General features: G+C 39.2%; 1 protein-coding gene across 1 annotated transcript in view; it reads right to left on the bottom strand.

Annotated features, from left to right (window-relative positions):
• Nucleotides 1-10240: 10240 nt before the first annotated feature.
• Nucleotides 10241-26762, bottom strand: part of VAT1 (vesicle amine transport 1) — a 41763-nt gene continuing 25241 nt past the window's right edge. The window contains exons 4-6 of the mRNA XM_070727012.1: nucleotides 18962-19051; nucleotides 16952-17193; nucleotides 10241-16291 (exon numbers count right to left, since the gene is read on the bottom strand). Coding sequence (XP_070583113.1) covers nucleotides 16187-16291; nucleotides 16952-17193; nucleotides 18962-19051 — 437 coding nt within the window. The 3' untranslated portion in view covers nucleotides 10241-16186. The remainder of the gene's footprint in view (nucleotides 16292-16951; nucleotides 17194-18961; nucleotides 19052-26762) is intronic.

Below are 26762 nucleotides of genomic sequence, written 5' to 3'. Positions count from 1 at the left end.
TGTGTGTGTAAGAGAGAATGGAAGGAAGGAAGGAGGGAAGGAAAGAAAGAAAGAGGAAGATATAGATGAGAAAAAGAGAAAGAAAGAAAGAAAGAAAGAAAGAAAGAAAGAAAGGAGAAACAGAGAAAAATTCTGTGCTATTATTTGTAATTGTTCCATTAATTATCATGTGTTTATATTTTATACTATTTTACATGGAGTGATTTTACTGCCTTTCTTTTGTTCAGGGATACCACATATTTTTCAGGTGCTTACATGCATTCAATGTCTAAGATCCAGAGCATAAATATATGCGTGTTTATTTTGTACATCAGGTTGCTTAAGTCCAGCTTAGTATGATATTCCATAATCAGCCAAATCACCCATAACTCTAATTACTGTTTTGAACAATATGCAGGTTGGCTATTGAATGAATGGCTATTTTATATCTGAAATTATGACTGAAATATTTTTGCACCTATATTGGTTCTCATTGTCAGGAAGTTTCTCCTTAATTTTAGGTTGCTTCTCTTTTTGTTCAATTTACATCCATTGCTTCTTGTTTTGCCTTCTGGTGCTTTGGAAAATACACCCCTCCTTCTTTCTGGAAGCCCCTTAAAAGCCTGTTACCTATTACACTCTTGGGCAAAGCATGTGAGCCATTTGTTCCTTTCAGTGATCCATGAAAGTACACCTACAGTATGATGATAATAAAGTTGAAAAAACAACATTTTTACAGAACTGTAGAATCATTGAGGTTGGGTGTGACAAGGAATGACGGAGAGGGGAAGGATTATGTGAGGCATCTCTTGACGTAAGTGACATTGAATTGGCCAAGCCTACTCAGTCACATGACCATTAAGCCTTGCCTGCTGAGTAACATGGCGAACAAGTAACTCTCACCCGGTCACATGGTCTTCAAGCCATTCCCACCCAGTCACATGACTGCCAAGCCACTCCCTATCCAGACGCATGGCCATCAAGCCACTCCCACAAAATTATGCCTTGCCCCCAAAATTAAGCCATACCCACAGAGTGGTAGTAAAAACTTTTGGAATCCACCCCTGCTCAGGACATCTATATCAAAAAGGTTATTTGCGGCTTTCCTTCTTGACTTTTGTGTAGAAGCTAATGATGCTGCCATACAAAGCATTTAAGCATGGTCTGACATTTCACATCAAATGTTATAGATCAGACTACATTTCCCACAAATCTCCATGGAGAGCTGCAAAAGCAGATAGATATCTCAAGATTCAGTATTCAACTAGGATTACTGTGGAAGTATCTACAACAGATCATGCTCTCTCAGGTATATCCAGTGATACTAATAATGCCCTGATTTCTACTCATTCTTAAAACTCTCACTTTTAGCTTGGTGGGAAGAGATCAAGCTTTAGCAGTCTTACTTTTTTCCTTTGATTTCTCCATGCCTTTGTGCCCACATGTACCATCAGCCATCCTTTACATAGATTCTTAAATGGGTAGCTTAGCTTCATATCTTTATTCAGATTTATCTGCATCTTGGCAAATGTAAATCAATTCCCCTAATTTATTTCCCCTTTCAAGTGCAATCCATATTTGCCTCTTTTCAGATCCATACAGGATCCATTGTTAGTTGTACATAATAGTTGCCTTACTTATACAGATACATATTACAAGTTAAACTTGAAATGAAAGGAGCAGGGCAGGCTAGGTTTTGATCTTGCAATAAAAGGCTCAACATACAGTCAGGTGTCTACATGGGAGGCTTAGTAACATTCAGGTGTCTACATGGGAGGCTTAGCAACCATGGGGCCTGTTGAAGGATAAATTTGCAGATCTAGAGCAGTCAAGTAATAAACCACCTGCCACAGGAACCATAATAGCAGGCTGAGTCCGCCGGCAGGAAAAGATCCTGATCCTTCACATACACAGAAAGATCAAGTGAGTAGAACAGAGAAGTTAAATGAGCTTGCTTGGAAAAAAAGGTATGCTTAGATCAGGACACTTTAAAAAAGGGATCAAACCTCTCTCTCTTAGTGAACATCTTTCCAACCGGATCCTATTTTCTGAAATTGCTGGCTGACCTCTGGACGGTTGCAAGATTCTCCTCAGCTCTGATTCCTTGACCTTGAGTTTATCTGTATGGAACTTCACCTTCTGAATTAAAGATTGTTGCTGGGTTCCCACATTCCTTCACTCAATGAGATTTACAGCAGCTATAAGCACCTTTACCTAAGTTTGATCTTTGCACTTGTAATTACATAGGAAACTGAAGCGAAAGTAAAAGCAATTATCATATTGTTGATGTATAAAACGCACCTTTTTCCTCCCTAGAAGAGGCTGATAATTAGGGTGTGGCTTATACGCTGAATGTAGAGGTTTTTTTCCAGCCCTAACTAGCTGCTAACAATCTTCCCAGCTCTTACCTTGCAGGCTTTTTCATTGTTCCTCTCTGTGAAGCCCTCAGTCTTTGCAGGGTTTGTTTCACTACTCTAACTTGCTCTGAGTAAGTTTCTTTCCAGCCCTAACCAGGTGCTAACAATGTTCCCAGCACTTACCTGCTTGCAAGCTCTTTCATTGTTACTCACTGCAAAGAAAAATGTTTTCTAAGCCCTAAGTCTTTGCAGGATTTTTTCCATTGCTCTACTTGCTCAGACTGTTTCTTTCCAGGTGCTAATGATGTTCCCAGCTCTCTCAGAATATTTTTCAGAATTGTTACTCTCTCAGAATATTTTTTAAGCCCTTAACCAGGGGGTAAAATAATGTGCTGAAACTGACCAAACTAAGGATGCTAGCTAGATGAATACCTGGTAAGCAGATTCTTTCCCCTATTTTCCTCCTAAAAAAACTAAGGTGCATCTTATATTCCGATGCGTCTTATACTCCAAAAATATGGTATGTCCAGAATCACCAGCAAAAATGAACCAAGATGAGAAATGAGATATGAGCGGCGCAGCAGGTAGAGTGCTGTACTGCAGGCCACTGAAGCTGACTTGTAGATCTGAAGGTCAGCGGTTCAAATCTCATCACCGGCTCAAGGTTGACTCAGCCTTCCATCCTTCCGAGGTGGGTAAAATGAGGACCCGGATTGTGGGGGCAATATGCTGGCTCTGTTAAGAAGCGCTATTGCTAACATGTTGTAAGCCGCCCTGAGTCTAAGGAGAAGGGCGGCATAAAAACCGAATAAATAAATAAATAAATAAATAAATATTGTGACATTGATATGACCTCCCTTTTATAACTGCATTTTAATATTGCACACAGATCTATAAATAGTGACCTTTGCACTGTAATATGATGATGCACATTTCTCCACATGAACACTCTTGGACAGAGACGTTCAGGGGCAGTGACAAACTTACCTCTTTGTATACTAGTATGCTACATTGCAACCTCATAACATAGCTACAAGAAATAAAAACTTTTTTGTTATGTCATGAGACACAGTCATTAGGATTAGCAATCAATATTAAGGGCTAATTATGATGGTTAGAGGATGACGATGATGCTATAACATTAAGTTGGTGCTGAGACTTACGGTATATTTCTCCAGAATGGCCTATCTTCAAGGTTGTACTTCAAAGGTGTACCCATCACTGCTATATTTTGAAGCCTTTTATCTACTGATCGTCTTCTCTCCCCCCCCACTTCTCCCTGTCCCAGCATCATAGTCTTTGTCAAAAAGTTATGTCCTCACATCATCTCCCTCTGTGAGGGAGATGGGCAGTTTCTACATGTATTTGAAAATAAGTAAATAGGAGAGAGAGGGAGGGAGGGAGGGAGGGAGGGAGGGAGATTCCAAACTATGGTCATTTGAGCTGATAACTTATTTGCTCAATGATCTACATTTGTTTGTTTTCTTGGCTGTCCATGATATTCTCATAAATTTTCAAAAATGTAAATATATTTTAACCTATTTTGTTCTTTCAAAGTCTATTGTTTTGCTTCCATGGAGCCACTGTCCACGAGAAACATTTGCCTGCATGATACTTCTCAAAATCAGAATATTTATTCCAAAGTCTTGGAAAATTACTAGACTGCAGCAGCTCTGCAGGATGCTTCTGGGTTGTTAATTCATTTGCTGTTGTTGATCCTAAAAAGCAGACATCATCCATCAGTTCAGTATCTTCATTGTTAATTGTATGCCTCCAGATACCATAACTTTGGCATGTAGTTAAATCTTCTTTATATTTATGTTTAATCCAGTTTTCAGTGCCACCACAGAGAAGGCTCTTCCCCTGGGTCCCGCCAAATGACATTGTTTAGTTGACGGGAGAAGGCCCACTCTGTGGGACCTAACTGGTCGCTGGGATTCGTGTAGCAGAAGGCGGTCCCTGAGATAATCTGGTCCGGTGCCATGAAGGGCTTTATAGGTCATAACCAACACTTTGAAATGTGACCGGAAACTGATCGGCAACCAATGCAGACTGTGGAGTGTTGGTGTAACAAGGGCATATTTGGGAAAGCCCATGACTGCTCTTGCAGCTGCATTCTGCACGATCTGAAGTTTCCGAACACTTTTCAAAGGTAGCCCCATGTAGAGAACATTACAGTAGTCGAACCTCAAGGTGATAGGGCATGAGTGACCGTGAGCAGTGACTCCTGTCCAAATAGGGCCACAACTGGTGCACCAGGCGAACCTGGGCAAACGCCCCCCTCGCCACAGCTGAAAGATGGTTCTCTAATGTGAGCTCTGGATCGAGGAGGACGCCCAAGTTGTGGACCCTCTCTGAGGGGGTCAATGATTCCCCCCCCCCAGGGTGCTGGATGGACAGATAGAATTGTCCTTGGGAGGCAAAACCCACAGCCACTCCATCTTATCAGGATTGAGCTTGAGTCTGTTGATACCCATCCAGACCCCAACAGCCTCCAGGCACCGGCACATCACTTCCACCGCTTCGCTGACTGGACAAGGGGTGGAGATGTGGAGCTGGGTATTATCTGCATACTGATACCTCACCCCATGCCCTTGGATGATCTCACCCAGCGGTTTCATGTAGATATTAAATAGCAGGGGGGAGAGAACCAACCCCTGAGGTACCCCACAAGGGAGCGACCTAGAGGTCGACCTCTGACCCCCCCACTAACACCGACTGCAATCGGCCAGAGGTAGGAGGAGAACCACTGAAGGACAGTGCCTCCCACTCCCAACCCCTCCAGCCGGCGCAGAAGGATACCATGGTCGATGGTATCGAAAGCCGCTGAGAGGTCAAGAAGCACCAGGACAGAGGATAAACCCCTGTCCCGGGGCCACCAGAGATCATCCATCAGCACGACCAAAGCAGTTTCCGTGCTGTAGCCAGGCCTGAATCCTGACTGTTGAGGGCCTAGATCATCAGCTTCTTCCAAGGACCACTGGAGCTGGAGCGACACCACCTTCTCAACAACCTTCCACATAAAGGGAAGGTTGGAGACTGGGCGATAGTTGTTGAGAATAGCTGGGTCCAGGGAAGGCTTCTTGAGGAGGGGGCGCACAAGTGCCTCCTTGTAGGGATCCGGAAAGGACCCCCTCCCCAAAGAAGATATGCTACATAGAAGCACCCCTTCCCCACAACCTTTTGGACACCAGAGATTTTTCCACAGGCTGGAGGGATCATGGTTTTGTGTGCTGCCTGCATCCTGCAGCTTGGCCTTCACCTGTTTATGTAGCCCAGTTGCTGGCATACCTCAGATTGGTGCCAGTCCACAAACTGGGGGCTGAGAACCCCTGCTACATAGCATGGGAGGATCTAATGCTAATGTTGTTTTAATAAATAAGTGGAGAATGTGTAGCTCTGTCTTACCTCTTTGTTGACCTGGAACCAGTCTGTTTCACTATGTTCTATCCAAACTGGGTTTCCTGACTTGTGTATTGATTTTGTTTGAGGACAATGAAATTTCCATACAATCAAATGCTTTTCTATAATCTAGTGATGCTCATATTAACTTATGTCTGATATTTTGTGGCTTTCTCAATTATTCAGTATGCATTACCAAATAAAATCTATTGTGCATTAGTCTTTTCTAAAGCCAATTTGAACATTTTCCTGGGCTCTAATCAGCATTAATGATATTAAGTATTATTTTCCTTGCAAATTAAGGATAAAATGCAATTGTTTGCAGCCTGTTAAGCTTTCTTTCCTTGTACTGACATGTAGATTCTTTCAGTCCATTAGCCACTATTTCATTCTCTGGTTTTGCTGAAATGCAGGGGTTGGTTCTACTTATCTTCCCCGCCAGTTCACTTTGTCTGCGTGCACGTATATGTCCCCTCATGCAATTTTGTTTTCACGCATGATCAGTAGCTGGAATCAGCCCAAAACATAGCTGGGGAGCTGATCAGCTGTGCTTTGGGTGAAGGAATAAAGGTCAGGCATGAAGGCCCTTTTTCAAGCAGCAGAATAATAAAGAATTCACAAAAAGTAAAAATAAAAAGATGGTGGCATACACGGATTGGCACTGACTGATCCTGTTCAGTGATGTCACCAGAGGGTTACAACCGGTTCAGGCAATCCGGTCCAAACCAGGAGGAGCCCACATCTGGTGAAATGGTTTTCAGTGATTTTTCTTTTGTTGCTTGTCATATTTCTAGAGTGTCAATTGAGTCTCATAATCTTCTCACTTGATAATGATTAGACAGAATTTCAGCATATTTCTCTGATCTTTTCTGAATCAGTTGCTATCTGTCCATTGGCATTTTTAGTGAAGCAGTTTTAGATTACGAATTCAGATCTTCTTAAAAAAACTTTCCTAGTTTTATGGCTGTTTTTACCTTGGCTGTTTTTATCTTGGCTGTCTTTATAGATTTTGTAATTTTTGCTTGTTTTCTCTCCTAAGGAGTAGAAAAATAAAGGGGAGATTTCATATGATTTCTTTCTTTGTGTCAATGATGGAACCACTTTTCATCCAATACAGCTGCCAAGGAGAAATTGATTCTGTTCCAATTCTACTTGAACTATTTCCGGTTAAAACAACTACTTCTAACCCTAGGACAGATTAAGTATGGAACCACTATTCCATAACATACTAAATCATTTACATCTCCATCTCAGCCCACTTAAGCTTGTTATATAAACTCAACCCAACAAGGCTTGTTGAATAAACAGGCTCACTGTAACCTCAGCGATTTTTCAAAAGAATGGAATGGAATGGAATAGAACAGAACAGAAAAGAAAAGGAATAGAATAATCAGAACTGGAAGGGACCTTGTAGGTCCTCTTGTCCCCTGCTCAATCATTTCAAAGAAGTACCTGTCCATTCTCTTTTTAAAAAATAAGTTGTGCAACCACAACGTCTGAAGGCAAGTCATTCTACTGGTTGATTGTTCACAATGTTAGTATGTTTTTCCTTAGTTCTAGGTTAGGTATCTCTTTGATTAGTTACCATCTTTTTTTTGTCTTGCCTTTGGCTGCTTGGAAAATAGATTCTTTGTGTTAGCCCCATAAACATTGAAACACTGTCATGTTTTCTCTGGTCTTTCTTTTCACTGGATTAACCATACCCAATTCTTGTAATAGTTCATCATATGTTTTAGTCTAAAATCCATAATCATCTTTGTTGTACATCTCCGCACTATTCCCAAAATCTCAAAATCTTTTTAATAATGTAGTGACCAAAACTGAATGCAATATTCCAGGTATAGTCTTACTTTGCAAAGTGGTACTAATACTTCACATGATTTTGATTACATTGGCTTTTTTGGCTGCTGCCTCATACTGGTGGCTCATATTTAAATGGTTGTCTACTAGGGCTCCAAGTTCTCTCTCACAGTTACTGGTATTGAGCCAGATTTCACTGCTTCCTTCCTTCCATTTGGACGTAGTTCTATTAAGGACTGTACGTTGAGTATGGTTTGTCAGCCAATTACAAATCCATTCAGGGACGCTATTTATCCCACATTTTTCTACCTTACTAAAGAGCTTGTGGTCTACTTTGTCAAATGCTGTACTGAAATTCAAGTACGTTATGTCTGTTGCATTTTGTTGGCCCACTAATTTTATATTGTAAAATAAATATGAAAATGTGAAAATGTTGGGGGGGGGGGCGCAAAAAGGCCTTTGTAAGAATTAAGCTGTCATTGAGAATATTTTTTTTAGCTCTCACTTGTAGTCTCATTGACTTTGAATTTGTTCCAAAAATTTTGTTATTGAATAGAAATAATAAAATGCATTGAGTAAAAATGAGGAATATATATTATTCTTTAGACTTAAACTGGGAAAACAGGTTCTTCAGTTGATGAACCAGCTCTCAGCAGTGGCTTGCCAAAATGGTGACAGGCCATTAGGAGTTATAATTTGCAACATTTGAGATAGGAAGAACCTGCCAAAATCTTATATGCTAGAGAAGACAATGAACAGAGTTTTAATAGTAGCTAGCAACACACTTGATTTGTATAATGCCAATGGGGTCTAAAAATTTGGGACTGCCCATGTGAAAAGGTTTTTTCCACTTCTAATTTACAATAGTTGGATTTAAAAGGCATATCTTGTTCTGTAAATGTATTTTAGATTTTTGAATTCTGAAATCTTCTAGATGATGATTTTTACTTCCATAATTTCACTGTATCTGGAGAAAAAAATTTATTCATCGCATAAACCTAATAAGAGAGGGGGCAGATAACCTAATACAGTATTTTTTACACAAAAATCAACATTTTTATAACTAGTCCTTTATTTTCTGTGAAGAATCAAGTCTGATATTACATCATTTCTTCCGTTTCTAAAAAGGCTGCCCTTCATAGATAGCAGCGCCTCGTTTTCAACCTCTATGCCCTTATCAAGAAACAAATGCAAAGTTGAATCACTGTTATTCTGGGTATAAAATATCTTGACCTTTAATCCTTTATTGATATTTAGCAAGGCATAAAGACTGTGCATTACTTAGCCAATTAATAAAGTTATATCAGGATGAAATAAGTGCCACTCCTTTTTTGTTTTGCAGCAATTGTTTTGGCAATGAAAACTTTAATTCATCCAATATTGATTTTTTCTTTAAACTGGTCTATCTACACAAGCCTTAATTTTAACTTAACAATTACTTCTTTCTAAAGATGGGGAGTTTTTTTAAAATTTCCCAGCTTTCAGGGCCATATTTCCATCTGTAGGTATTTGCCCTGCTTTCCACCATCTTAATGGCATCTACATGTACTTGCATGCCTCCCCTCCCTCCCTCTCTGCAAATAATTGATATGATTTTGACATGACTGCTGTTCAAGATAAATACTGTAGCCAAGTACATATAGATGTCACATGGGTTTAAAAGAATCATATGAGAGGATTGTACCATGGTTAAAGATGCCTTGCTAGCATCTTGTGATGTTTTAGTTATTTAATCATTACATTCCTCATAATATTTGTCAAAGTCTAGGGGAGTTTCCTCCACTTTTTTTTCCAATTAAAATGTACTTCTACAATTACTTTTAGATATTGTGCTGAAAATTGTAGACCTAAGCAATTATACAAAAGGGAAAAATAGCAGCTTTTCTTCTAAATGAAAATATCATGCCCCAGTGCAGATATTACTTTAAAGGACAAGTAGACATAGGAAATATGTATGCATCGGATTTGATATCATGCTTGAAATCATATTGAGATGTTGGATGCAGCTGAAATAATTTTACATTTTGAGACACTGACTCCCAGAGGAGAAGAAAGAAGAAAGTATCCTTCATTTCACTCTCCAGTTATCCTTGCTACTAACTCTGAATTTCCTGGAGTTGCAAATAAATATGTTTCCACTTCTATGCAAAACTTGCTATTTTATTTCCACTTTCTGCTGACAACTGTTGCAGATTTTATTTTACTAAAATAAAATAGGACCTTAACTTCCTATTGCAACATGATTTAGCATTTAGAAAGGCCAGGCTGGACTGTGATCTGTTCAGAATGCAAAGGCAAAGAAGTTATGTCCTTATGTCCTAGTTATGTAAATCAAATCACACAAAGTCAGGGGCAGGAAATTTGTTGTCAGTCAGATATTGCTAAGCCACAGTGTCTAGTAGCTATCAACAGTATGATCACTAAGGACGGATTTAGAAGCCAGGTTCCTCCGTTCTTGTAGGTCTTTCTTCACATATAGTTGTTCTTATATAGCATTTGTCATTTTAATTTCCTTTTTGTTTAAACTGGGGTGGTGAGACAAGTTTAAACTATTTCAGGCAGCTATATCGATTTCCTTCTTCATCCTAGGTCTCTCAGAAGCTCTCAGAAAACCCCAATAATAAAATTACTCTCCCATGTACTTGCTGGGAAAGTCATGCACACAAACTATGAAAGAATAGGAAGATGAAAATCACAGGACATTTTTTTCCCATTTTTGTTATGCTTTTAATGGAACACCCAAGAAACACATAAGGCATATGGTAACATTAGGCAGACTGGAAATTTCATGTCTGAATTTGTAAACAACATTGGCACATTTGCTTTGTTGATACACACGTACACGCAGGCGCAAGCAGAAGAGGACTTCTTTTCAAACACCATAAAGACTTGAAAAAGCATTCTTAACCATTAAGACACAACAGCTGTTTGTGGACTAACCAAAGCAGAAGGGGTGGGCAGGTGCTGTCACCAGGTGTGAAGGGACTGTGCAGCCTGCCCTCACTGCCATTAGCCTTTCCCCATTAGTATCCCCCTAACATGGGGGAATCTACTTGGCAACAGTAGTTATTCCACAGCTGGCTCTGCAGGGCCAGAATATCCACTGCTTGTCATTCAAGCCAACATCACACTGAAACAATCATGCAAATAAAACAGGACTGCCTTGACAAAGGGGGAGTGTTTCCTCCTCTGAAAGACCCACAGTTACCAGGGCTCTAGCCTCCATTACTAACATCTCTCCCAGTGGTAATTAAATACTTTTGGGGGGGGATTTGGTGAATCAAGCTAAAAAATGGCAAAATATACTTTGAAAATAAAAGGGAAAGCTAATTGATGGTAATGGAGAGAAAATATTTTTTTTATTTCAGAGATTTAAAACAAAAAAAAGTGAAACAAATTTTAAAGAATTAGTTTACCTCTGAATTCATAATTCTGACATATTTAAATCTGAAGGACAATTGAACTCAGTTATCCTGATAATCAAAGACAAGAATAGGTATACAAAAGGAGTGTAAGGCTTATTATTTTACATTCTGGATATTTTACGCTCTGTGATCCAAAGGTGCTTTTTTCCAAAAGATAATTGATTTCCTTGGTTTCTCAGATGAGAAGTGAAACATTTTAAAAACAAAAAAACCCAAGAAAGTCCAGTTGTCTTTTGGGGGGAAAAAGCATCTTTGGGATAACCATGGATGACTGAGAATCTCCATAGACATCTCTGAGTGACTTTCCATCCACCACCACCACCACCTATAATTAGGAACATTAATAATTGAGAACATTATAAAAATTAGAGCGATATTTCATTCACTCAAGAAATATTTTTTAATCTCTAGAGACAGCTCTGATGTTAACTTTGGCACATTGCAAATCATTTCCCTGAGGGAGCTTTGCCTTTTTCATTTCTTTATTTGAGGAGTTCTCTAAATAAAGTGAGCTGGTATTAATTGCCAGATCAAGATGTGGGAAGCTGTTGTGTAAAAGGGCTGCTATATACCACCGAGAAGCCACTTCAGCCCTAAGAAAGAGGCTTTTCAAAATGTACTTTTTAGGCCTTCAATAATGTTCAGGCTACATGTTGCTCACTGAGCAGAAAATATGGCACTTTTTTCATTTAAACTGCTCTATCAGTCCTACATCCATGGCAACCTAGGCAACATCATTTTGGAGTTGTATGATAAAACCTTCAACTATCTTGAACTCTGCAAGAACATCATTAAAGGTTTCTTGTGATAAATGTGTTTTGTTTTATGGACAACATTTACCACAATAGAAAATATCCTATTTCTTCTCTCACACCACCTCCACACATTTTTAACTTTGAAGTTAAGCACATTGTTTTAACTAGTTAAGATGAGTGATTTTAATTTTAAAGTGGGGGAGAGGTGGTCAAAAGCCTTTATTACTACAAATGGTTCATAAAATAATTGTCTGATATACATACATGCGTGCACGTCACACAGACACACACAATGAAGCTGCAACATAAGAGAGATGATAAAAAGTTCAAGATTTACAGTATTAATCAGCAAGGCAACAAAGAGTTTAGTTATAATACTTTAAAATTTGATGTTCTCTGTATAAAAGAACTACTTTAACACAAAGATAAAGATTTCTTCGGTTCAGGAAGAACATTTAAAAACTGTCAGATTCCAGCACGAGAGAGCAAGGTTGCAGGAAAGGATATCTCTTGCTGCTGCTTTAGATTAAAAACAGTTTTCCCTTTGTGGTACCTTTGGAAATACATGGAAAACTATACTTGGCCCATCTCTTCCCAAAGGCACTATAGGAAAGAGCTGGTTTTCTCTCAACCAATGGGAATTTTAACAAATTATACTATTAACAGAATTCAGATTCTCCATATTTATCTTGTGAGAGCTTCATTAAGCCGTATATACATCTACTCAATTTAAAAACAGTTTCCAGCCATTAAGGTTTAGAAATAATGGTCAGGAGACTTAAATCACACTTTATGCAAAAATTGTCTGATGGTTCTGATAAGGAAGGATGAATGTATCTAGGAGAATTCACTGTATCTGTTAACAGCATCAAAATTTATTCATTTCATTGATTAAGGAATGGAAGCCATACATACATTTCAAATTGTTTCCTTGGGATGGGGGCATTCCTTTTTTAACAAGTCAACATTGGCAAAGGCTTCTTGAATTAGACCTTACTTACTGTTTGGAACAAGGCACAATAACTTGGGAATAACAATGCAGCATATACATTCTTTTAAAGGCAAGGCTATTCCTCGCAGATTTACAAAGATGAGGTTAGAAATGTTTTGGAATGCCACCCAAGTAAGACACCAGGCAGCAGCAAGAAGGCAGGTATAAGGGGGAAAAACCTCCAACAATTAAACCCATGAAGTTTTACAATAGATCCCTTCCCCATCCCACTCTTTCCTCCATTATTTCGTAAATGTTGGGAGACCACTGCTGATCATGCAAGACTCCCCTCCCCATTGTGCTTAAAATAACAGAAAATTGGGAATTCATTTTCTCTATTGATCATAGAGTTGGGATCTGTAAACTCCTGTTAGCCTATCATTTTCAGATCAGAAACTAAACATGTATACCTTGGTAGGTCCTGGGAAATGGAAAAAATAACATGATATATGTATAAAATAGGTGGCAGAAGGAAGACCACATCAGATAATCAGAGCTACAGCCTCATGCTCTAGGTTAGTCTCCAATATCTATTGGATCTCCTGCATATCAGGTCTTTGCTTTTCCCCCTCCTGATGCCCTTTAGATATGGAACCTGGAAATTCCCTCAGCTGGAAATGCTGAAAGTTGAAGTTCAATATCTCTGAAGGCCTTCGAACTGGAAAAGTTGCATTAAATGAGTCAAATGACTAGCCTTCCCAAAATCACATGCTCTAGCATTGAGCATCGGCTCATCTAGGATCTCATAAGTTAATTGCTATTCTGTACTGTCTTATCTTTGAGTAAGAACATGGCAGATTAAATAATTTTTTAAAATTCTTGGTAGCCTTTGTTTGAAGCCCATAGAAATAATGGACTCACCAGTCTCAAAACATTAATATATACAAAATAATCAAAGGAATGATCCACAGCAAGAATAATCATTTCCAGAACTTCCATCTTTTGCTTAAAACTATCCAATGGATATTTGGCATTCTCCACAGTGATTGCACTAGATGCCTCCCTTGTTACGTTACTCACTATAATGGTTAATACAGTTGCATAAGGAAGACATATACAATAGTCTTTTAAAAGCCTTTTTCAACTTGGAGTTTTGCAAATATATTGTCTTATAGTTTTCATAATTGCAAGATAGTAACTATTTCAGCAATTGGATGTTTGAGAAGAGAAAATATTTATATTACATTGAAGTTATGAGGTTCCATTATAGTTTATTTTTAAGAATGAATCTCTCTCCCCACTACCCCAAATTAAGTAGGAATGAGATGCAGTACTAAAGATTGAAAAGCTGTGGCATTGTGTAAGAATTGTGAAAATGTTCTACTTACAAAACAGACATGTTAAATAAACATAGTTCTGTAAAAGATTGTAAGCTGAGGATCCCCCTAAATAATATGAATAATCAAGGGCTGATGGGCCCAAAGGATGTCAAACATGGCTTCAATTCTCACAAATATATCAATAAAGGAAAGTATTAGAAGTTCAGGGTTGAAATGAGAGTTCCTTGGTGCTCTCTGAGCTTGTTTTCTTACATATGTGTCAACATAATCAGTACTACCTTACCTAGTTAGGATAATGAAATGTCTGCAAGAAAACAAGCAAGCTCAGAAAGTACCAAGGAGCCCTCGCAAATATATATTTTGTGTGGGATTGAGGTCTGGCTTCAACATTTTCATAGATGGCTTTCAGATGGGTGAAAGAAAAAGAATTGCCAGAAAGAAAAATGCTTAGCTGATACAATCTACTGGAAATATCTTTTTCCTAGGTTAATAAAAAACAGAATATTAGATTTAGGATTTTTCTGCCACAACTAACTGTAAGACTGAAAAGTCCAAGGAAGCAACTTGGGACCCTTGTCTTTTTTTTGCATATTTTGTTGACTGGAATGTGAAGAAGGATAACAACCTCACCCAAAGTTGATCAGCAACATTCCTGGAAAGAGGAGGAACTTTAGAAATGGATAATTCAAAGTGCTGAAAAATACTGTGCGGATCAAATTCCTAAAATAGCAAAAATATTTACTGACATACATACACAAAAACCCTCTGAAGATTTTCAAGGAAGAGCTTTAAGAAATGGTGGTTAATGAAATAGGAACAGACTTACTCTATTGAAGATCTTCAGCAGAAATAGTTTCAGAAACATTCTCAAAGTGATCAACTGATTTTTTTTTCAAGTCAAGACAGAATCTTACAAACCTAAAAAGCTGTTTCTATTTCCTCATTAATCTATTTTCTGTACAGAATTAATCCTGTTGCCCTTCCTTTACAGCATAAAATATTAAGAGAATATTTAATCTGCAGTGAGTCTTAAGCATAAACTAGGTTCATCCTCAATGTACCTTGCAAATCAGAGGCACAGATGCACATCTAGATACTTTGGATCTCGAAGGTAAACAGCAACTGTAAGAGGGAATAAGGTCATTAAAGTATTTCTCGAATCTTTGAATGAGAACATTTCTGTTGTTTTTATAGTTAATCCTTAGAGCAGCCTCATATCAAGCCAGAGATGGCAAACATAATATATTACAGGGTAGTCAGATGTTTAATACTGTTAAATATATGTCTGCCTACTTAACCTATTGAAATGGAAACAGTCAGTTTTTCTCTCCAAAAGAAGCCATACTTGGAGACTTGCACTTCCTTCACTGATAATTCCTTGATTTTCCATACTTGCATTCTCCATAGTACATTTTGACAAAAAATAGGATATATGAACTTTTCCTAGATAGCAAAGAGATCATTCATATAGCAGAAAGTAGTGGTAGTTTTGTTGTACCAAGGTAAATGAATACCCCAAGACAAAATTGTCTTCCTCACATCTCATCTCAGTTTCAAAGATATCTAGTGTGTTCTGTTTGTTAAATGTGCTCTTCCAAAGTAGCAGATTCAAAGATTTGTTTCTATGAAAACTGTCAACTGCCAATGGCTGTTAAAACATTGTTTGGTTTACCCTATCTAAGCTTACTAATCATTAAGTATTCAGAGGTGAGCTAAGGATGGCTAAGAACAGGAGAGGTCAGAGAGACAAACAACATGTCTAGGAATTTTTGAACAGTGTGTTCAAAAAATTAAGATCAAGAAATCAAAGATATTGTCAATTGATAGGTTTGGCCTTGTATGCTTTTCACTTCAGATAATTCTTTATATGGTTCCTTTAAGAGCAAAATATCAAGATTGCAAAAGAAGTGCTGGATTTTTAAAAAAAAACTAGACCAACCAATAATATCATAGGGATGTGGCAATCTTTTAAGTTCCACCCTGTGAAGATTTTATGAAACTCAGAAGCTTGCCTCAACTTTAAACGGCCAACTAACCACAAGAAAAGATATTTTCCTTCAGTCACTTATTCCATTAACAGCAGTGAGAGATCTGTCCATTCCTACTTCCCTCAAGGGTCAGATGGGGGGGAGGGGAGGCAGTTAAAAAAGGTCCCCAAAATCAACCTGAGGTCAACAATTCACCCTTGCCCCTTGCTTTAATTCTCTGCTTTCTTGTTTTCATCCTTCTGTGGAGCTTCGGGAACCAAGACAACCTTCCCAACATTCTTCTTCTCTTGCATCTGCTTCATGGCATCAACCACCTGCATCAGAAGAAGGACCAGACCATTTCATTCTTTCTGCCTCAAGAAATATGACCAAGGAGAATGCATCCAAGGGAATATGTTAGACTTTCCTACACTGGTGCATTCTAAATTAGCTGTACTCATTACTCTCTTTTTAATATACTGTTTATTCACTGTTCACTAAAGTCACACATGACATGGAATTTGGGTTCTGTCTGTTTCTTTGGTAGTATCTGCTTTGAAAGAGAGAGGGAATATTGATCATATGACTCAGACACTCACTTGCTTACTCACTTTTTAAAATACTTCCTGTCATCAGAAGGCCAAAGGCAAAGTCGGTCAAAGAAGGCTTTATACAAACTTTGCCTTGTATCCTTTCTTTTTGTGGCTTTTGCCCTTGAAAAGTCTGCCAGAATATTTTTAATGAATCTGCCTTCCCTCAAGCATTTAAAACTCCAATCAGATGAATGTGATCTATATAGTGGACATTCAACTGACACTACTATAAAAATATGGCAGATGGCTAGCAGACATCTAACATTCTGAAATCACTCATAATTGCTAGGGCTGAAATCTGTAATGATATCAGTTCTTTGGAGAGGAATAAATTAAGCTAAAGGCAGCAATTTTTAAATTGTGGAATACAAAATAACTCATTGGGTGGCCAAGCATTCTCACCTGTTCAAAGGGCCAAACAGAATCCACCTTTGGTTTGATTTTGCCCTGATTGTAGAGAGCAATTAGCTTGGTCACCACAGCATTTAAAAGCTCCACTTCCTCCTCAAGGTAGCCCAGGTGGTAGCCACAAACTGCTTTGTTGAGATGAAGCAGCTGCAAGGCATTGATGCTAAACTGATTCCACCAGGTCTTTGCCATAGCCATTAGGTTCTTCCTCTGCCCTGTTAGCAAGTTGGCTACACCTACAAAATTGAGAAATACCCTGTTTGAGATCTGGCATAACTATGTCTCGTAAATCAAAATAGCTTTTTTTTTAATGCAAAGAACTGTAGCACAGGGGCAAGCTACAATTCTCATTCCAAAACTGCATTCTTCTATCAGGAGAGAAGGGGCATGGCCAATGTCACAGCAGTAAGGATTTCCTCTGAATCCCAGTTGCTTGGAAATCTGGAACTAATCGGAACCAGGTCTGATCCGTCTTGGAGGGGCGATGCAAAAGAGAAGCACAGTTGAGAATCTGGGGGGGTCTTGCAAACTTCCCAAGGAACTGGCATCAGCCTCTCCGCCAGCAACTAAGGAAGATGACTCTGTTGCCATCAGTTGGGATGGTCACCAACAGACTGATGAAAAGAGAGAGATTTGAATTGTCTTGGTGACAAGATCTAAGTGTTTGTGCTGGAGTGAGGTGGAGAAATACTGAAGCTGATGAGTGGTTGGTTGATTTAAAGATTAAAAGAAAAAAATTCTAAGCTTAAAAGGAAACAAAAGAGGTTTTAAAATGGAGTGAACAGCTATCTAGCAACTGGAAATACCATAGAGAGACTTAAAGGAACAATCTCAAAAGTCCAATTTTAAGGAGATTTGTACAAATGGATTTGATGGGAATTAAAGAGAGTGAATTAGAAGGAAACATATTATTTACAAGTCGATTTAAAAGACTAAGTTTCTTATTAAAGAAGAAAATAGAAAGGAGGGAAGACAGAGGAATCTTGGGATTTTGCTGATTAAAAGAAATATTGCAACAAACTGTGGAAAGTAATATAGCTGGACCAACCTCGCTTGAGAGATACCTAGAAATAGGAAAGTACTTCAAAACAGCCTGTGTCTTGCTATTCTGCTTGATAGTGTATCGTTTTGGTGAAAGAAGATAAGAGGACTTTGAATTGGAAACACAAAGGGACTATGTTGATTTTAAAATACTCTGTGAATTGTGACCTGGAGAAAATGGAGATGTATCTATAAATAACTGAAAGAGATATTAAAACATTTTTTGAAGAGATAAAAAACTGTCTTCTAGAAACCAGGGATGAAAAGAAAATAGAAATGTAGTTGGACTATAAAGATTATACAGACTATATCATGTGGGGAAAGGAAGATGAAGAAAAAGAAAATCAAGGAAGCTGCACAGATGAAAAGGAAAGAGAAGAGAAAGAATAGACTGATAACGATGTTGGAATTTATAGTAAGAAAAATGAAAAGAGAATTGAAAATGATGGACAAACTGATGATTATACTAGGATTTAAAGTGACATGGAAAGAGCAAGAGGGGAGAATTGGTACCCGAAGATACACATACTTTTTTAATTGATTAAGGAACGGGGTTAGAAACCAGGAGATTATGAGTTTGAATATTTGTTTTATCTCAGCACATGTCACCTCACAGGTTTGCTGTTGTGGAGCAAGTAGGAAAAGGAAGCTATATTGGATATGTTCAGCACCTTGAGTTGTTTGTAAAAATAATAAAGGCAGAATAAAAAAATATATAAAAAGAACAAATTTCATTAAAGCATCCAGTTAATTAGTATTAGAGTTTTGGCTTGATCCAGAAACCCAGACCTCTTGTATCATTACTTTTTGTTTGAATTTCAGATAATGATTCTTGATACTGCAAAGTATCATTTAGGCACACTTATTCTCAAATTCCAGATCTAATATTTGGGATTTAGAAGTTTTTGAGACTCAACTTCTGATGAATTCCACCATCTGTTGATGGAATGCTTTCTGACTCACCATAATTGACCAGTTTCCCCATTGGTTTCAGGAGATGAAAGCCTTTTGTGGTATCTGAACCTCCTAACGGGTCCAAAACAACATCTACACCTAAAAAAGAAAAGGAGGAAAAGAAAACAAATTATTTAATGGGAAACTTCAATTGAAAAGATGTAACAACAGTTACTTTTAATTTTATTGTTAAGTTTTGGTAAAAAAAAAATTAAATTAGTCTCCAATATAAGCTAATAATTTGTTAAAATCTATTATTCAGTCAACCATAAATCTTTAAGCAGAACATCCATAACATTTTTTCATACTCTATTTTTACTATACATCTACCAACATCTCTATAGGTGCTGCCTATGATTTCAATTTTCCCTTTTTTCTTTCATTATAGTAATTCAAGAAAAAAGGAAAACAAATAATGCTGATACAAATGCTGACTTAAAAGAGTATAGGAATTAGTGAGAGGAAGGGAAAACCAAAAATAAGCATTAAAATATGGATGGATAACTAAAATAAAATAAGTAATTTTTATGGCTAACATGCTGTAATACACCATTAACAACTTAACAGTAATGTAAGAAATTTCATTTGCCATTTCTAGCTAAAACATGTCCCTACTGAAATATAAAAATGTGTAACAAGGAAAACTGAAACCATGATAGGAAAAAGAAAAGCTATATACAAACATGCAATAGAAGAATACTACAAATAATGTGTAGGGCAGACTACCAGGTATAGGCTGCTCCCAGTTTAGACTGGTTTGCCTGAACCGGTAGTGACCTGCTGGTGACATCACGATGATGTCACCAAATCAGATCAGTCAGTGCTGGTTCATGCACTGCCATCTTTTGGGGGGATTTTTTAAAAAAAATTTCTAGGTTTTATCTTCTGTGCATGCACAGAAGCAGTTTTCGGCACAGGAAGGAAGCGAACCAGCGGTAAGGTAAGCAGGATCAGTCCCTTCACAGGGTCCCATGCCCGAGAAAAATCAAAAGGCATGGAGCCATCTAGAGGTAGTAATGAACCATTGAAGGAAGGACCCCCAAAGTTGCCGGCGTTACAGCCTCACCCCTCTCCCCGCAGTTTGGAGCTCCAAACAGACGAGGTCCTCAGCTATTGCAAAGAAGGTGCAGTTCTGTGTGCTCTCCACTGGCTTTCTTCCCCTTCACTGTTTTTGCTGGGATACCTCGTGCAGCACAACAAAATATAGAAGCCATGAGCTTTGCTTTCCCCCAAGTCATATCCGGAAAGCTCTGTGCAGAGAGAAGCACCTGTTTCCCTCTGCCACTCACAGTGCTTAGAGGGAAGTATGACTCATGGCTGCTACATTTTGCTGTGCTGCGCTAAAGGAGAGAAACAGCTGCTAATCTGCAGGACACATGAAATTGGAGCTGCTCTGTGTGCTCTCCACTAGCTTCCTTTGCCTTCACTGTTTTTGCTGGGATACTTCGGGCAGCACAGCGAAATATAAAAGCCATAAGCTGTGTTTTCCTCCAAGTCTCATCCGGAAAAATCTGTCTGGGGAGGGGTGCCTCTAGCTGCTGGCTCATGGCAGTGGGCTCAGCTGCAGCACAGATGAGCTGAGGAACTGTGGGGAGCCTCCCATGTTGCACCCCCTTTGCCCACCCCCTCTTCACCACCAGCATCTACCAAAGAAGGACAGACCGTTTTCTTCCTTCTCCTCCTGCTGCTGCTCTAGTGCGACAGAGAGAGAATGAAAGAGAGAAAGAAAGAGGAAGTGTGTGTGTCTGAGAGAGGAAGAGGAAGAAAGAGGAAATGTGTGTGGGGGGGAGAGAGAGAAAGGAAGGAAGGAAGAAAGAGAAAGATGTGTGTATGAGAGAGAGGAAGAGGTGGAAGAAAGAGGAAATGTGTGTGGGGGGGAGAGAAAGAAAGGAAGAAAGAAAGAAAGAAAGAAAGAAAGAAAGAAAGAGAAAGCTGTGTGTATGAGAGAGAGGAAGAGGTGGAAGAAAGAGGAAATGTGTGTGAGAGAGAGAGAGAAAGAAAGGAAGAAAGAAAAAGAGAAAGCGGTGTGTATGAGAGAGTGGAAGAGATGGAAGAAAGAGTAAATGTGTGTGGGGGAGAGAGAAGAGTGTGTGAGAGAGAGAAAGGAAGGAAGAAAGAAAGAAAGAAAGAAAGAAAGAAAGAAAGAGAAAGCTGTGTGTATGAGAGAGAGAGGAAGAGGCGGAAGAAAGAGGAAATGTGTGTGTGAGAGAGAGAGAGAGGAGAGGAAAAGAAAGGAAGAAAGAAGGTGTATGTGTGTGTGTGTGTGTGTGTGAGAGAGAGAGAGAGAGAGAGAGAGAGAGAGAGAGAGAGAAAGGACCTGCAGAGAGTCCCGTGTGTTGTAACTCCTCCCAACCTTTGCCCATCCCCCTACACACCAGCGTCTCCCAAAGTTGCTGCCCCCATTGGAGCTGTGACAAGGATGGGCAAGCCCAATTAACTAGGCACCCAAAAATGGCATGGAGTTGTGGGCAAAGGCTGGGAGCAACCCATGGAAGGCTTTGGCGTGTCTGCTGCAGCCCCCTACATCTGCCTCGGATCCCACAGATGAAAGAAAGAGGAAGACTGTATGAGTGTGAGAAAGTGACAGGAAAAGAAAGAGAAAGAAATGAAAGAAGGGGCGTGGCTAGTGCAACAGTGGCACGGAGTTCCCCAGGCCCTTCAGGGGAATCCCAATTCCTAGCCGCTTGAAGACCAGATAAGAGTTTGTACTGGGTCAGAACCTTCCTGGAGGGAAGGGGACAAAGAGAGGCACTGGTTGGTGTACTATGTGTGTGCGCAAACCCCCCAGGGAACTGACATCAGCCTCTCGGCCAGCAGGTGTGGAAGATGACCTACTGTCGTCCTATGTGTGGCAGCCACAAATGGAAGGATTGCTTAAAGAGATTGTGAGTCATCTTGGGAACAGGATCAAAGTGTGGGCTGGAGAGAGGGGAAGGTGTAAAAGCTGGTGAATGTTTGGTTGACTAAAAGATTTATAAGAAGAAAGTTAAAAATTCAACAGGAGAGAAAAGTGCTTCAAAACGGAGGGAGCAGCTATTTAACAAATTGAAAAACCATAGAAAAAAATAAAAAGAACTTGATTTAAAGCCCAATTTTTAGGACTTTAAAAAAAAAGACTGGGTGAAACTAAAATGATTGAACATGATTAAAAATAAAATCTGGAAGAGATTATTTAAATACTAACTGAATTTTAATATAAAAAGAATATATTTTATAAGGAGAAACAGTTGTGCTATTTGGAATAGACAATGCCATCTACTGGTTGGAAGACTAATTACATAAGACAGTGGGACCTATTCTAATTGACAGCTGAGATTAACCTTGAACAGAAAGTATTATGTTAAGAGTTGAAAAGAAACTCAAAAAGAGTGCCATTTGAATTTATTTGGACTGGTTTAGACTGTATTTGGGAAACCTGGTGAACTGGATTAGATTATTTTAAAAGACTATAAATGAATAACTATAAAAGACTACAAACTGTGAAATGATGAGATTGAAATACAAGATTGAAGAAAATCCTTAAATCACTCATTGGATCTAACCAGAGACATATTTGTTAAAAGGAATAACCTCATTAGCTGATAATATCATCTGTTATTTAAAAGATATAAAAAGCTGTGGAAGCAGGTCAATACTAGCAGCTGCAGTCTGATTTAAACATATGAATTTGTGAAATGTGATTTTGACAAGGTGAAAGTATGTGACTATGAGGAGCTGGTTGGGCTTCTTAAATACCTCGGTGAAAGTGTAAAAGGTGTTTTATGGAGATTGGAGATGGAAAGGAAATAGAAAAACAGTTGGAATACAAGGAACATTAACAAGAAATGGAAACAAAGAAGATGAAAAAAACATGGGAGTAAAGAGAAGAAATCTGAAAAGAAAGAACAAATGGGTGTTTATACAGGGAACTGCAGCAACAAAAGGGGAAAAGACACTGAAGATGAAGGACAGGTCGATGATTATATTGAGATTTATAATTATTACACTGGGATTCAGTGAAAGAAACAAGAGGTGGAAGTAGGGAGAAAAGATTTACAGGAATCAAATTATGTTTATGTTTATTTAGATTTGTATGCCGCCCCTCTCCGCAGACTCGGGGCGGCTCACAACAAAGTGCAAAAAGACAATTTATAACAAATCTAAATTTCTACTAAAAACATTTAAAAACCCCATTTCTAAACGCACATACATACACACATACCATTCATAAATTGTATAGGCCCGGGGGAGATGTCTCAGTTCCCCCATGCCTGGCGACACAGGTGGGTCTTAAGGAGCTTGCGAAAGGCAAGGAGAGTAGGGGCAGTCCTAATCTCCGGGGGGAGTTGGTTCCAGAGGGTCGGGGCCGCCACAGAGAAGGCTCTTCCCCTGGGGCCCGCCAACCGACATTGTTTAGTTGACAGGACCCGGAGAAGGCCCACTCTGTGGGACCTAATTGGTCGCTGGGATTCGTGCGGCAGCAGGCGGTCTCGGAGATATTCTGGTCCAGTGCCATGAAGGGCTTTAAAGGTCATAACCAACACTTTGAATTGTGACCGGAAGTTGATCGGCAGCCAATGCAGACTGCGGAGTGTTGGTAAAACATGGGCATACCTAGGTAGGCCCATGACTGCTCTCGCAGCTGCATTCTGCACGATCTGAAGTTTCCAAACACTTTTCAAAGGTAATATATTTAAATAATATACACTGCTAAAAAAAATAAAGGGAACACACAAAACACATTCTAGATCTGAATGAATGAAATATTCTCATTGACTACTTCTGTAATGAAATGAAGGAAAATGGAATGTGTAATGGAATGAAGGAAAACAGACTGATGAAAGGATAAAAATAAGTACAAAATAGGACATTGATTTTTGATTGAATAAAAATGTATAAATATGTATGTTATTGTCATTTTAGCGTATGTGTTAATATAAAAATGGAAATTGTGGAGAAAAAATAATGAAAAAAGGAAGAAAGAGGAAGAATGTGTGTGTGTGTGAGAGAGAGAGAGAGAGAGAAAGGAAGAGGAAGAAAAAGATAAAGTGTGTGAGAGAGAGACAGAGAGAGAAAAGAAGAAGAAGAGGAGGAGGAGGAGGAGGAGGAGGAGAACAGAATAGTATAACAGAGTTGGAAGGGACCTTGGAGGTTTTCTAGATCAATCTCCTGCTTAGACAGGAAACCCTACATCACTTCAGACAAATGGTTCAGCATTCACAACTTCTGGACACAAGCTGTTCCACTGATTAATTGTTCTGTCAGGAAATTTTTCCTTAGTTCTAAGTTGCTTCTCCTTTTGATTAGTTTGCACCCATTGTTTCTTGTTCTTTAGAGAATAGTTTGACTCCCTCTTTTTGGTGGTAACCTCTGAGATTTTGAACACTACCAGTGGTACCTCTACTTAAGAACTTAATTCATTCCGTGACCAGGTTCTTAAGAAGAAAAGTTTGTAAGTAGAAGCAATTTTTCCCATAGGAATCAATGTAAAAGCAAATAATGTGTGCAAACACATTAGGAAAGAAATAAAAGCTCGTAATTTGTGTGGGAGGAGGAGAAAGAAGAGGAGGAGGAGGACAATCGCTGACAAACGAAGAAGGTGAGGTGAAGGGAATTTTAAAAAATCTAAAACTTTAAGGCTTAAAAACAAAAAAGAGGGACTCTGAGGCGGCGAGGAGGAGCATGCGCCTCCCATACACCCAGCGCGAGGCTGCCTCCCATACACTGCACTAGAGAGAGAAACCCAGGCGGCTCCTTTGACCAAAAGGTGGCGGCTGCTGCTGCTGCTGCTGCTACCTGCTTCCTCTTCCTTCCCATGCTGAAGGGCTTCCCATTCCTCTTGCTTGCTCGCTTTGTAGTTGCCGCCTTTCCTTCACTGTGGTGATTCCTCGGTTTGGCTGAAGCCGATTTGATCCGGCCGGGGCGAAGCGTCCCCTTTTGCCTTTCCGTGCCCAGATGCTCCAGGAGGCAACTTTGCGCCAGGTGTATGGGAGGCAGCGCGAGGGAGTCACTATAGCGAAGTGGTTTATTCCCTCTCCAGGCATCCAGAGAAAGGAAAACACTCCATTCACTCTGGGCTGCCCAGAGTGAAGGGTGCGTTTCTTTTCTCTGGGCGCTGGCAGAGGTCTATTCCTTCTCCAAGCGCTCAGAGAAAGGAAAATGCTCTGTTCACTCTGGACTGCCAAAGCCTCCTTAAGCACCACCGAAAGGCTCTTCTGGAAGCCCAGTAATGCCTGAGATCACCGGGATTAAAGGGGAAATGGTCGGAAACTGGCCGGGCCTTTGTGCCGCTCTCAAATTTTCTGGGATTTTTTCCAGGCTCGGGTTCTTAAGTAAAAATGGTTCTTAAGAAAAGGCAAAAAAAATCTTGAACACCCAGTTCTTATCTTAAGTAGAGGCATTCTTAGGTAGAGGTACCACTGTACTAACAGGTTTACCCTAGTCCTTCTTTTCATTAAACTAGACATACCCAGTTTCTGCAACCAGAAGAAGAATGCAACCATTCTTCATATGTTTTAGCCCTCCACTCCCTAATCATCTGTGTGGCCTTACCAAGGCCTTATAAAGTGGCATTAACTCTTCACATGATCATGATTCTATCCCTCTATTTATGCAGCCTAGAACTTTGTTGGCTTTTTTGGCAGCTACTGCACATTGCTAGCTCATAAATGATTGTCTACTAGGACTTCTCTCTCTCAGTTACTACTGTTGAACAAGATACCCCATATACCACACCTGTGCATTTTGCAGTTTTTCTTGCCTAAATGTAGAACCTTATTTTTTCAACCTTGAATTTCATTGTTAGATAGTGCCCAATATTCAAATCTGTCAAGATCCTTCTATATTTTGAGTCTATATTCTGAAGTGTTAGCTATTACTGCCAGTTTGTTGTCATCTGCATATTTGATGAGTTCTCCATTTCTTCTCCAAGAGAAAAGTGGGGAAGAGAAAGAGAGAAAGAAAGTGTGTTGGGAGGGGGAGAGAGAGAAAAAGGAAGAAAAAGGAAGAGAGGGAGAGTGTGTGTGTATGAGAAAGAGAGACAAACAAGGAAAGAAAAAAGTAAGAAAGAGGAAGAGAGATGCGAAAGAAAGAAAGAAAAAGGGGAGAGAGAAAGAGAGAGAGAGATTCTGTGCTATTATTTTTAATTGTTCCATTATTTACCATGTGTTAAAATTATATACTATTTTACATGTAGGGTGATTTTACTGCCTTTTGCCCAGGGATACCAATATTTTTCAGGGATTTATATGCATTCAATGTCTATAGTCCAGAGCATAAATACGTGTGTGTTTATTTTGTACATCAGGTTGTCTAAGTGCAGCTTATATCTATAAATATGCTACTACATAATCAGCCACATCAGCCATAAATCTAATTATTGTTTTGGACAATAAGCAGGTTGTATTAAACAAATAGCTATTTTATATCTGAAACTATGACTTAAATATTTCTGCATCTATAATGATTCTCACTGTCAGGAGTTTCTCCTTAGCTTTAGGTTGCTCCTCTCTTTGTTCAGTTTCCATCCATTGCTTCTTGTTTTGCCTTCTGGTGCTTTGGAAAATACATTCTCCTCCCCCCCTTCTTTCTGGCAGCCCCTTAAAAGCCTGTTGCCTATCACACTCTTGGGCAAAGCATTTCTTCCTTTCAGTGGTCCATGAAAGTACATCTAAAGTATATAGATAATAAAATTGAAAAAAAGGTAAACAACATCTTTACAGAACTGTAGATTTATATAGGCTAGGTGTGACAAGAAATGGCTGGGAGGGGAGAGGCCAAATGAGGCATCCCTTGATGTGAGTGACATTGAGTTGGTCACGCCCACCCAGTC

Source organism: Erythrolamprus reginae, chromosome Z (genome assembly GCF_031021105.1).
Source record: "Erythrolamprus reginae isolate rEryReg1 chromosome Z, rEryReg1.hap1, whole genome shotgun sequence".
NCBI lineage: Eukaryota > Metazoa > Chordata > Lepidosauria > Squamata > Dipsadidae > Erythrolamprus > Erythrolamprus reginae.
This window is presented reverse-complemented; position numbering and strand designations above follow the sequence as displayed.